Below are 13,990 nucleotides of genomic sequence, written 5' to 3' on the forward strand. Positions count from 1 at the left end.
CCCAAATAGTGTATGATCAACTTGACTCCTTTTGAACCCAAATTTCAGTAGTGCCTCACTGAAATTTTTAAACCATGCTCTACGATATTGTTTAAGACCATATATCACCTACTTGAACTTGCACCCCTTTCCTGTCTCCCTCTCAATTTGAAAACCAGGTGGCATGTCCATATAGATTTCTTCTTGGATGACTATATGCAAGAATGCCTTCTTAACATCTAGTTGATGGAGTGGCCAGGATTTTTTAGTAGCTGGTGAAAGAATGATCCTCACAATGTTCAACTTGGCCACAGGAGCCCAAATTTCTTGGTAATCTATACCGGGAGTCTGAGTGAACTTTTTTGCAACCAATCTTACTTTATACCTTTCAATGGTGCTATCAACTTTGTATTTTATAGTGAATATCCATCGACATTCTAGGACCTTCTTCCCTTTAGGAATGTTGGTGCTTTCTCATGTATTATTTTGCTCAAGTGCTTGCATTTCGTTACCCATGACAGCCTTCCATTGAGGTTTTGAAAGTGCTTATGCAACACAGGAAGGTATCTTAATAGAATACAGAGCAGATATGAAGGCACAATGAGAGGAAGACATAGAATTGCAGGATATGAAATTTCCTATTGGATGCTAAGTGCAAGAACATATTCCCTTGCGAATAGCAATAGGCAAGTTCAAATTAGGATTCTCTGAGAAGATGAAAGAGTTACCTGAGTCAGGAACATTTCCTGGTTCCGGGTTAACATTCGGGGTATAGTCGCTTAGAACTTCGGGTTGTACCATTTTCTTCCTCTTGGTATATGTCTTCAACTCTTTCTCTGGATGCGCACCATTCCCTTCAAATAAGCCATTCTCTTCAGATAAAAGTTATATGGGAATAAGAAGGGGAACAACTGATGTGCTGTCTTCACTAAACTATATCTTATTCTCCCATGAAGAGAGCACTGATGACCTGTAGAAGAAAAGTATGGAACTAATTCCAAGAAAGTAACATCCATGGAGACAAAACAGACCTTGGTAATAGGATCATAACACTTGTATCCCTTTTGATGAGATGGATATCCCAAAAAGATACATTTGATGGCTTTAGCATCAAGTTTGTCCCTCTTTGGACTAAGGATGTGGACAAAATATACACAACCAAACACCTTGGGAGGTATAGGAAATATGGGTGTGTTAGGATTAACAATTTCAGCGTGAGATTTTCTCTCAAGAACACAATAGGGCATGCGATTTATTAAAAGGCAGCAGTGAGAACTACTTCAGACCAGAGGTATTGATCAAATTTGCTGATGTTCTTATGAATAAACACTTATGATATGAGAACTCATGCCTTATGGAGTATGTTATTGCATTTTCAAATTGATTTATTCTACAGTGGAAAATGCTAGTCACAATATGGGTTTGAACGAAGCTGATTCATTCATTAGTAAAGCGGAAGTCAATGGAGGTGCCATGATGAAAAAGGTCAAACCTCAAGCTAGGGGACGCAGGTATCCGATAAACCCACTTGTCATATAACTATTTTTTTTTTGAATGAGGTTAAAGGAAATAAAAAAAATCCCCTTGTACTTTGAATTTGACAAATCAAATCTTACAAAAAGAAGTCTTACCTTAACTGAATACTGAAATAAAGAAAATGAAATAAAATTCAAATAATATTTATAAAAATAAATAATAGAAATTTATATAGAAAGATATGGGACATAAAATAAATCCACTTGGTTTCAGATATGAGATGAGTCTCAACTGCCATAGATAACTTAGGCAAAGATCGAGAAGAGGCGTGCTAGTAACAATCTCTTGATAGTCCCTACTGGCACACATGCTTGTTACGCTAACGCTAAGCTCTAGTCATGATCTCGTACTATGTTTTAGTAACGATCTCGTCATTGCTAGTTCCTTTGGTACGGTGTCAAAACTACGGCTTGTTAATTTGGCACAACCCAAAGTCATATTTCCTTTGGTTTGCACAATCAAAGGATTATTCGAGGAATCTATAAGAAGATGAAAAAATATGGGATTGTATCAAGAATTATGTCCAAAAACACATGAGAATATCCTCAGGGTTCAAAGAAATTGCACATATAGGGATTCGAAAAAGAATTGATCTCATCCAGGTCACAATCTATATTTGGTCCTCCAATTTGTTAATTGAGGGTCCAACCTGAGGAATCAAAGGATTACGAATAGATGTACAAAAATATTTAAATTCTATAAATCAGAAACTCAAAATTGCTATCACAAGAATTGCAAGACCTTATGGACAACTTAATATTCTTGCAGAATATATTGCTCTACAATTAAAAAATAGAGTTTCATTTGGAAAAGCAATGAAGAGAGCTATTGAATTAGCTGAACAAGCAAATACAAAAGGGATTCGGGTACAAATTGCAAGGCTTCTGAATGGAAAAGAGATTGCCCGTGTTGAATGGATAAGAGAAGATAGGGTTTCCCTACAAACTATTTGAGATAAAATTGATTATTGTTCTTATATGGTTCGAACTATCTATGCGGTATAAGGGATCAAAATTTGGATATTTGTAGATGAAGAATAAAGGGTCCTTTCTATTTCGTGGATAGGGACAAAAACGAAAAACTGTTTCACTCTTTTGCCTTCATTCAAAAGGAATTCAATTCTATATGGTTGAATAAAGATTCGATTGACCAATTGGTAAAATTGCAATTATTAGTGTGTGACTCATTGAGATCCGGTGACTATAATAAAATTATGGATTATGGAAGGACCAACTCCTAGTATGAACTAATAACTCATTGCTTTTTATTCTCAAGATCGAAGGAAGCATTCATTCACTATATGCTTATCTATTTTATAGTTGCAGCAACATAAATCCTTTTATGTACAAATAAATCATTATTGATGGTGCATTGTGAAACAAAAATAGAGGGATATGGATAATGGAAGGATGAGAGAAAGAGAAGAAGTACGACATATTATTCCAATATGTTTGGTCTATGAATCATCTCACATTAAGAAATGCAGTGTGACAAAGCATCAATACCAATTGGTCGATAAAAATATTAAAAATTTAAATACAATAATCAGATTAATTTGGTTCATAGGAGAAATAATAAAGAACATTCAGTTGATAGAGATTGAGAAGATTGACTTGGGAACAAATTGAATGCTCCATTGTAGAGGTAAGGCCTAGATATTAAAGGAGAAGCTATGGGAATGACAAAACTAGTGACTGCATAAGATTCTATTGAAAATGAATCCCAATGATTCATTGGATGGGGTGGCAGAACAAACCAAGAACCAATAGATTTTTTCTGAGAGGTCATAGGTTGAACTAAACCTATGAATGAGCCAGATATTGAAAGAGTAAATATTCGCCTGCGAAAGCCTTGTCGGATTGGAAAATGTTGGACAATTCGAATTCAGTAGTCTTTTTTATTATAAGAATTATATTTTCTTTTACTTATAATATAGGAATTAAATTCTAAGTTAATATAAGAATTAAATGGAATTAGAAGTATACAGCTAGATGTATATTTATAGATAATGCTATCATTTGGAATCTAATTCTTTTTAGAATTCTATATTCTATATAGAACAAATATCTGAATCTGATATGTATGTTAGAGATTTCATTTGAATGAATGCGATGATTCAATGTATTATTCATTAAATACATGTATTTATGAATTGAATCATTTAATTCGTGAGGAGCTAGATGAGAAAAAACTCTCATGTCCGGTTCTGCAGTGGATATGGGATTAAAGCACTACCATCAACTAACTAGATTCCACAAATGTAACAAAGAAATGGAATCCCCGCATAGAGGCAATTGGAGAAGGACCCTACACATCAAAGTGTATGAAAGAAAAAGGAACATTACTTTTTTTTATTGATACTGATAGGAAATGAAATTGTACAATATTTTGACAACTCACAAATGTTACATTGCAATTGAACTTCACCCAGAGACTCAATCATTTTAGAAAATAAAGCATTCAAAGTCAAAGACAATGCATGACCATGACGGGCGCCACAAATACACCCTTTCTTTATTAGCAATTGAAGATGTGGCTGCAGTAGTCAAGGCTCGATTAGGAGTCTACAAAATAGTGTTTTAAAATGCAGTCGCGTCAGGCGCTATGCACTAGGCACCGCATCAAAATTGACCGCATATGCAGTTTAGAGAGATGCGCCCACATATATGTCGCATCTCTCCGCATCAAAGCCGCATAATTTTTTGCATTTTTTTTTCAATACAGTACCTCTCGGGGATGGGTAAAATGGTAAATTTGGGGGAAAGGGTTTGGGAGGGTATTAAACCCCCCAAACGACAATTTTCAGCCATATTTGTGGCTTTTTTGTGATCAATTGGATCAAAAGAAAACTTTGGGCGGAAATTTTTTTTTTTTTTGTTGAAGTTCTTGAATTTGTGCATTTGTTGATACTTGGTTATTGATTTGTACCTTTTGGGTATTGATTTGAGGAACTTTAGGCGACCTTGTGACGATAAATTGAGGATTTCAAGGGCCGTGCAAAAATCGATACTTGCTTTAAATTTAGAATCTCACTCTCAAGACTTGAGAAATGATGATGATTGTATTGACTCTTCTTGAGCTTGACTGTATAAATCTTTAATCTTTATGGACTTTCGTTTGTAGTATTTTATAAATTTAAAGTTTGTGGTTGCAGATTAGTGCTTATGGTTGTTGATTATTGAATGTTTTATGAAGCTGGTTTCAAGTTTCTAGTTTCTATCGGGGGATAGTGGATACAAAATCTCCAATAGCTAATACTTTTGGAATAAATGAATAAACTAAATTCCTCCTATCACATATAGCCTCCATATTTTTTTCTATGCATTAACTTATTTTTTAGATTTTTTAGAATTTTTTAGAATTTTTTTAAATTTATTGACTGCATCATCGCAATGCACCTGCATTCGGATTGCATCGAGCCGCATCCCCCACCCCCTCCCACCCACCGCTTTCGGTTGTATTACACATTTTAAAACACTGCTACAAAACGTACAACCATCCATTTTCACGATCATGCCCAAATGTCTTCCCCATCATCAAGTCTTGAAATACACAGTAAGAAGGGAAAATGTTATATTGCAATTTAGGGGCTTTGTGAGATTACTAATTAATAGGACCTTACTAGAAAGATTGGGAACACGCTAGGTGGATGACAAATTAATATCACATATTCATGACTGGAACAATGGACATAAGAGGAGAAAAAACAGCCATACTAGGTATATGTTTAGTTGCTCTAGAGTCAATAATCCAAAGGGTTTCAGGTCTATGTACGAAGATATGATGGGCTGATGTAGATATACCTGATTGTGCATTGTGAGACTTAGAGGAGGAAGAAGGGTCTCGAATGGAAGCCTGCTGCTTGAGATCCAAGAGCTCTTTTTTGGGAAAAGTCATCAACTCGTCCTCAGGTTGAAAAAAGTTAGTATCTTGTTGCTCGTAGCCGGATTAGCACTTTTACTAATTGTTACTAAAATTTTCCCTTAGAAAGTTTCTTCCTGTGCATCCAATCAGATCCCAACATGTTTCCCTCGTGTGTCGAGTCTACCCACAGTGGGTGCACTTTAATTTATCATTCTCATCAAATGTTGGGTTTCCTCGGCCACGTCCACTACCTCGGCCTCCACCTGGGCTCCCAAAACGTCCTCCACCTTGATTACCACTAAAACTTGTGAATAGGGTAGATCTTAAAGTTTGATTCATAGACATTACCATTATCTTGCGACGAGTTTCTTCACACTGAAGAAGGGAGAAAGCAGTACTAAGTAATGGCAAAGTCTTGCCACCGGGAACATTTGCCCTAATTGATTCATACCAGTGATTTAAAAAATAGATTGGTGACCAGGATTGGGCATTGCAAAAATCGATTCGAATCGGCAGTTCGCGTCGTCGTTTTATTGTGTGGAAAAAATACTGCACCGGCAAACAATCACGTGCAAAAACAGTGAACCAGCCAAAAATCAATATGGATGAGTGAATTGGCGTTTTTATTATAGAAAAATGGTATTTTTACTGTAGCAAAATGACATTTTTACTGTAGCAAAGTGCTGTTCTATTGTAGCAAATCACTGATTCTCTTCTACACCTCGAACGATTTCCTATATATTGACAAAATTGGCACGGGGTGATTGATTCCCAGGTAGAATCAGGTGATTCCGTGCCGACTGGATATTTTTTTAATCACTGATTTGTAATCAACCTTAACTCCCCTCGAAAGATCAAAATTTTCCTTTATTCCAGTCTCTCGTTGTTACTTTGCACAAGAAGAACGCTGTGTGGGCTGATGATGGCTTAATTCATCCCAAAAATGATGTAGACAAGCACAATAGTCTCCCATTGACAAGTCACCTTGCTTTTCTTTTGGGAATAGGACCCAAAAACCGCATCTCATAATTCCTTAGTGGTATTACAATTCATAAAGGATTGACTTAAATTAGGCTGCATAGAAAATCGTATCCAATTCATAATAGCCATATCTTCAGCCTCCCAGTCTACAGCATCCTTTAGGTCTGATTTTTCCACAAGGCCATCATTGTATCCCAATTTTCTCTTTCCACCAAGAAATAGTCTAGCTGACTTGGCCCATTCTAAATACTTTGTGCCATGAAATCTAATTGAGGTGATTTGGGGTCCATAAGGCTCCATATTTGGTGCATGTAGAAGCATTCTCTACTATAGTGGAGATCTGTTTACACCCTCAAATCTTAATCAACAATTGGAATCAAATTACCCCATTTGTTCTCTTCGAATAAAAGGTTTACAGATTTGTTTACACCATCAGATCTGATGGCACTCCATTTTTTTAAGAAAAACATAAAAAAAACAGCACTAACAATATTTATTTGGTTGGGGTATACAAATCCTAATCCATTAAAAAACTAGGTCTTCTAATAAACACTTGATTGGCATTCAAAATCATTTATTAAAAGAAAAAAAAAACTCACATTCGTTGACTTAGTTATTGCTAGAGAAAGAAGGTGTGAGTTTTAGGGCATCTAACCCCAAGAATGATGTCAGCCCTAAATACAGTTCTTGTACACCTTTTTGAATATCGATCCCCCTTTTTCTTTTTTTTCTTTGATACCAAGTTGAAACTAAAGAAGAGAAGAGAACAATTAGATGGGTTCTGGAGAGAGAAAGAGGGAAGAAAATAAAGATGAGCAAGAAGAGATATAGAGAGGTGTGTGAGAGATAGAGAAAAAGAGTGGCGTGTTACTCTCTTGTGACCTCCACTCAGTGTTTTAAAATGCGGCCACATCGCCGCACATGTGGCCGCATCATGCGGGATGCGCTCGCATCTGCATCGCGAACTGGCGCATATGCGCTTTTGACAGATGCAGCTGCATGTGCGCCGCATCAGGCTACATCATGGCCGCATCCCGCATCGCACTGCATCAGACCACATCGCGCTGCATCTGTTTTCGAGAAATTTTTTTTTTGATTTTGCCCCTGAAGGCAGGGCAAAATGGTCTTTTTGTAGTTCCAAAGTTTAGGAAAACTGTTTGAGGGGTTATTACACTCCCTAAACGAAGATTTCCAGCCACTTTTGTGGCTTTTTTTGCTTCAAATCGAAGGAAAAAAAAATTTGGCGAAATTTTTTTTTTCATCCAAATCTTCGATTTGGCAGTTGTTTGATACTTGGATGTTCATTTGATGCCTTTGATTATTGATTTGGGGATGTTAAGGTGAATTTGTGATAAGAAATTGGGGATTTCAGAGGCCGTGAAGAAATCGAGTGCTACTTCACAGAGTCGGTCACTTTTTATTCCTTCTTGTATAATAATACTGTTGTACTTATTTTTGGGGCATTGTTTTCTTCCCAATCTTCTAGTAACAAGGATCCGGCTTGGAAATATGCTAAACTAAAAAATCCGAAGATAGAAATTGTGTGATATGCTTGCTCTTTGGAAATACTTATATGGGTGAAATTTTTCGATAAAAAGAGCATTTAGCCAGAATTTATGGGAACGTAAAAGTATGCCCACAGGCTACAGATGATATAAAAAAGGAGATTAGAGAATATTTGGATAGATTGAAAAAAGATAAAGAGAAAAAAAAAGAAAAGAAAGGAATTACTTGTTGATCTGCAATTATTTGATGATGTTGATGATGATGATGATGATGATATGTCTGAAGTTGCTATGAGGCAAAGGGGTACTCATACTCCAACCTCAAGAGAGAGGGTTATAAATATTGGTGGTAGTGCTGAGAGAAGAACGCCTCTCTCTAAGGGGCCAATGGATTCTTTTTTCACCCCTAGTTCTGAAATTGTGGTTCAGGAGAGAAAGAAAAAAACAAAACAAACCACAATTGACAATAAATATAAGAAAGAACAAAGGAAGTCGATATGTAAGTGGATTGCAAAGTGGATTTACATGGCGTACATTCCTTTTAATACTATAACTCTGGATAGTTTTGCATGTATGGTCCAAGCAATTGGGCAATATGGCCCAGGACTTATTCCTCCTTCACTGCATGAGGTTAGGGAGCCCTTGTTGAAGGATGTTGTATTTGACGTGAATAAAATTTTGATTTCTCAGAGAGAAGGGTGAGAGAAATATGGGGCCACTATTAGCTGTGATGGTTGGTCCGATAGGAAATTAAAGGCATTCATTAATTTTTTGGTTAACTGCCCAACAGGTACGTTTTTTGTTAAGTCTATTGATGCATCCGACAAGTCACATGATGGTACATACTTATCTGGCTTGATGGATGAGATTGTCGATTTTGTTGAGAAGCAAAATGTTGTACAAATTATCACTGACAATGGTGCTAACTATGCTGCAGCTGGGCATTTCTTGACTTTGAAAAGGAAGCATATGTTTTGGACGCCTTGTGCAGCTCACTGTGTTAATCTTATGCTTAAGGAAATGGGTACATCTTTATTTAGTGGGGTGATTTCAAGAGCTATGTTTGTTGTTGGATTTATTTACAATTACACCATAGTCCTAAGCATGATGAGGTCTTTTACAAAGAAGAGAGAATTGGTGAGACCGGGTATCACTAGATTTGCCACGTCATTTTTCACTCTTCGAAGCCTAGTCAAGCAAAAAAGTGCCTTGAGGACCATGTTTGCTTCAGAGCAATGGCGTCAAAGCAAATGGTCAAAGCATAAGGATGGGAGAAAGGCTGAAAAGATTATTCTGAACACATCTTTTTGGAGTCAAATAATTATTGCATTGGAGGTGGCTCGCCTTTTAGTGAGAGTGGTTCGACTGGTTGATGGTGATGCGAAGCCCGCCGTGGGCTCCATACATGAGGCAATGACTAGGGCAAGAACTGAAAAAAAAGATGTTTTAAAGGATGATGAAAATATGCGCAAAGCTATACTTGAAATTATTGATAGGAGATAGGATACCCAGCTTCACAGGCACCTCCATTCAGCCGGTTATTTTCTAAACCCATCTCTTCACTACAAACACCCATCCATTGAGTCAGATCGTGTAATAAATAGTGGGTTCTTAGATGTGCTGGAGAGGTTGGTGCCAGACAAAGATATCCAGGATGAGATCCAGAGCCATGAATTGATTAAGTTCAAGTTAGCCTTGAGAAACTTTGGGAGAGATATTGCCACTCGATAGGGACACTACAGATCCAGGTAAAGGCCAAAAGCCCAAAAATAATCTTACTTGTCTCTTACTTTATGTATAGTTCCATTGTTTATTTTATACCCTTAATTTTTAACTATATTCTAAATTATAAAATATTATACAGCTGCATCGTGGGGCATTATATAGAAGCGAGATACCAAATCTACAACGTCTCGCTATTCCAGTGTTGAATCTCACATGTAGCTCATCTGGTTGTGAGCGCAATTGGAGTGCATTTGAGCAAGTAAGTCTTTTACTCCTGATTCCTTAATCCTTATTTTTTGAATTTCAATTTTCTAATCTAAAATCTAATTTCTCTGATTTCAAATTTCTACTACAGCTCCATGCAAAAAAAAGAAATAGTTTGGAGCAGAAAAAGTTGAATGATTTGGTTTATGTGCGGTATAACGAGCGGCTTAGGGAGAGGTATGATAATCGCACGAAGGTCAACCCTATTCAATTACATGAAGCTGATGGTGATTCCATAAGTGAGTGAATCATGGATCGATGACAAGAGCGTGTGTTTGAGGGTGAGGATCTTACATGGCTTGATGTCGAGCTAGCAACAGGGGCTAATGAAGAAGATCGACCTAACACTAGAGCACAAAAGAGTAGAGGAGGAGCTACTGGATCTAGTCGCACTCGCACATTAGCTTCAGAGGTTGAGGAGGAAGCTGACTCAGAGGAGACCGATGAAGAAGAATACATGGAGGCCATCGAGGATAATATTGATGATGCGCAAGACGACTCTCAAGATAACTTGTCTGATTGATATTTGAAAAAATGAAGTTCAAATTTTAAAATTGGCTCTCAAAATAGATGAGTGTATTAAGTTATTATTTATTAACTATTAACTCTTCTTGAGCTCTACTTTTGATTTGTATTTTGTAATATCATTATTTTATGTTTATGGTTGTACTTATGGTTGTTGATGGTTGTGCTTAATTATAGTTGTGCTTATGGTGCAAATTTGTGTTGATGGTTGTTGATTGTTGAATGCTTTATGAAGTTGGTTTCAAGTTTCTAGTTTATATCAAGGGCTAGTGGATAACCGGATACAGAATCCTGACAGCTAATAGTTTTGAAGTCAATCATTAAACTAAAATACCAACTATCACATATGTCATCTTCATATTTTTTTCTATGCATTAACTTATTTTTTTAGAATTTTTTTACATTTATTGACCGCATCATCGCGATGCATTCGCATCCGGGCCTCATCACCGCATCGGCCCCCCACCGCATTAGGGCCGCATCCCGCATTTTAAAACACTGCCTCCACTTCTCTAATTTATATTATAGCCTAATTACAATCTGGATAATACTGCCCTTACTTAGAGAAATAAGACAAACAAGTCCTAAACAAAGATAAAAGACAGTTCTGCCCATAAAATACCATAAAACCTAGTTGTTTTATTTCAAACAATGGGTTCCAATTTCCTTTGCCTCATATCTAAGGGTTTGTAGGTAAACTGAACCTCGGTTCCATGAACGTGGGATCAAGATTCTCCTAGGTGTAGACTCTACTATCGCTCTTCCCCTCTTTAATAAGATCTGAGTTTGAACCTTGCGCTTCACTTACTAACACCTATTTTGCATAATTAGTCGACACTTTTTAAATATTGTATAATATATTAGCTCCATGGTTTGTTCACACACACAACTTCCAATGGTAGTAGATTAGACTTTGTCCCTTTTGGGCTCTTTAAGTGCACTTGAGGACCTGAATTTTAAGTTGACGGAGCTTAGGCTTGTAGAACTTTTCATTTGATCCCTAGAAGTTGGGGTCAAGCTCCCAAGCATATTGGGATCTCAATCTCTAAATTTTGGGGTGTGTGGATGGTGATCCTGGAGCTAAGGACATTTTGGCGTTTTGCCATCTCTCACTGCTGATATGATCTTCAAACAGTTCCCAATCCAAGTCCCGAAAACTATGATCATTGCATTTTGATGGGAATGGAAGTGGGACGATAAGCCCTTTCCTAACATAAATGGAGATAGAACAATGGAACATGAGATGTTTATCTTTGGGATGGATAAAGCACCTTGGGAAATTAAGCTATTAGTATTGCCATTTGTTAGTCTAGCAAGTCCAGTTTGTGCCTTGGAATGCTTGTCTTTTTGGTCAATATAGTGGTGATGATATTAGTTTATGAGCTCAATGGAACAAACTAATCCAATACTTTTTACTGCCAAAATTCACAAGAGTTCAGAAGTGGTGTGCTTGAGACATGTAGTGGCCATGTTGTATACCCAAATATTGGGAATCCGAGATTACAAAAATTGTTGCTCACGTTGTCAATGTTCAGTTTCATGAGACTCATAACACCATCATGATCATCATCATCATTATCGGAGCCTTATCCCAACAATTTGAGGTCTGCTACATGAATCATTTTTCGCTATTCTGCTATATCAAGGGATACCTCAGGTAAACCGTAACTTACCATATATCTTCTCATTACTTCAATCCAATAAGCAAAATTTAGTGTAATAATAAATTCCCATAATTAACATGTACTAGTACTTCTGTTTTTTAACAAAGTGCTTCATGGGTTTAGGCACCTAAGAACCCTGACAGCCTTTGTGTTTCCTAACACTTCAATATGCCAGGTCTGGGATATAATTATGAGTGGAGATAGAGGTGGCAACCGTTATCCTTATGGCGACAATGATTAGAGATTATTCTTGTGGTGGATCTCCCAACATTAGCATTTATTTAAGATTGAGGAAAGCTCTCTTTTGTTCTTATTGATGGACTCCATGCCTAAGTTTTGAATCCTTAAATGTATGTTACCTTCGGCTTAGTATGGCTTTACGTAGTTTGATTCTTAAATATGCAATGTTTGAGTAATGTTGTACATTGATAATTCAAACATTTTGGAGCCTTGCTAATTCCTTGAGCTTATTTATGAAGACTGAGGGTAGTTATGCAATGGTGTTCTGTTATTGGTTAACCATTTCTTTCAGGTGGAGGTTCTTGGAGATCAGTCACTTTTTCAACATCCGTCTACTGATGCATATCAGAGAAGTTAATTAGGTTGTATACCGAAGTTTGGTTCATGGGTTGTAAATTTCTTTCTGTTATAGGACATCTTGCTGAGTAACTAAGTTTGTAGTTGATGTAGGAAATTTGAACAAAACAATAAAATCCGCAAGCTTCAGGTCAAGCACAAGCAACAAAAAAGAAAGAACTTTCCTCTTCAAACCCTAACTTTGTTTGCTGGAAAATCACATGCATGAGCTGCCTAGGCTCCACAAACAACTATTTATATTACATTTAACTATAGGAACCGACTCAAGGTAATAGGTAGGGCTCTTCTGATATACCACCTCGAATAGACTCTTACCAATAGATCTTATGTGAGCACTATTAAAGGCAAATTCGGCTTGAGACAACACTAGATTCCACTATTGCTTCATTTCCCTCACAATATTTCTGAGAAGATTTCCAAGAATACGATTTACCAGTTCATGTTGGAAATAATTAATTGTTGTTATGTTTGAGGGTATGACTGTCTTTTATTGTTTATAGGACTTATATGTTCTACTTCACTTAAAAGGCAATATTGTAATTGATACAATTTAATAATATAAAAGGAGCGTGTGGTGGTCATTCTAACCATCACGCTCTCTCTCTTTCTCCCCTCTTTTGTCTCTGTCTCTTCCTCATGCCACTTTCTCTATCTCTCTCTCTCTTCTTCTCTTCCTTCTTCCTCCTCTTTCTTTTTGCTACTCTCTACTAACTTCTTTTTGCTTTTTGCCTCCTCTTATTTGAATGATTTCCCTTTATTACTTTCAACTTGGTATCAGAGCATTGAAAAAAGGTTAAAGCATTGAAGAGAAGGTGCGCGGAGATATGGTCTATGGCTGATGTCATCTATATGGTTAGATGACATCATCATTCCCTAAAACCCTAGTGTTTTCCAATAATGATTATGTTGATGAAGGTAGTCCTTTTAGTAATTTCTTGATGTAGATCATGCGTTTGGTAGAAATCTAGATAATGGGTGGATTGGGATTTGTATATTTCATTCAAGAAAACATTGGTAGTGCTCTTTTTAAGGTTCTTTTGGATCGAAAAGAGGTATGACTAGATCTGAGGGTGTATCTAGGTCTGTAAATCTCTTTTTGAAAGAGATCTGAGATGTTCTTTTGAATAAAAAGAGAGGTGTGGTCAGATCTGAGGGCATATCGAATCTGTAAATATCTTTTTGGAAGAGATTTGAGATGTTTTTTTGAATAAAACAAGAGGTGTGATTTGCGATGAGGGTATAACCAGATCTGTCATTCCCTTTTTTGAGAAGATCTGACGGTGTAAACTGATCTCAACTATTCATTAGTTCTTGGGGTGAAACCATATCTCAACCACAATAGAAAATGTC

General features: G+C 36.8%; 1 protein-coding gene across 24 annotated transcripts in view; it reads left to right on the forward strand.

Annotated features, from left to right (window-relative positions):
* TRANS11 (translocase 11) overlaps window positions 1–13,990 on the forward strand; it is a 78,996-nt gene that overhangs the window by 8,787 nt on the left and 56,219 nt on the right. For 2 of the 24 annotated variants that reach the window (XR_016050889.1, XR_016050901.1), the window contains exons 6-7: window positions 9,730–9,849; window positions 9,946–10,513. The exons of 16 other annotated variants lie outside the window; for them this stretch is intronic. Coding sequence is in view for 2 of the 8 variants with exons in the window: in XM_088860318.1 (XP_088716444.1) it covers window positions 12,576–12,645 (70 nt within the window). In the remaining 6 variants the exon portion in view is untranslated. Of the gene's footprint in view, window positions 1–9,729; window positions 10,514–12,218; window positions 12,394–12,575; window positions 12,650–13,990 lie in introns of those variants that run through there. 6 more of the 24 variants (XR_016050898.1, XR_016050894.1, XR_016050893.1 and 3 more) reach the window with 4 other exon arrangements.

The sequence above is a fragment of the Amborella trichopoda genome, chromosome 3 (assembly GCF_054954075.1).
Source record: "Amborella trichopoda isolate Santa Cruz 75 chromosome 3, AtrichopodaSantaCruz75HAP2 v2.0, whole genome shotgun sequence".
Lineage (NCBI taxonomy): Eukaryota > Viridiplantae > Streptophyta > Magnoliopsida > Amborellales > Amborellaceae > Amborella > Amborella trichopoda.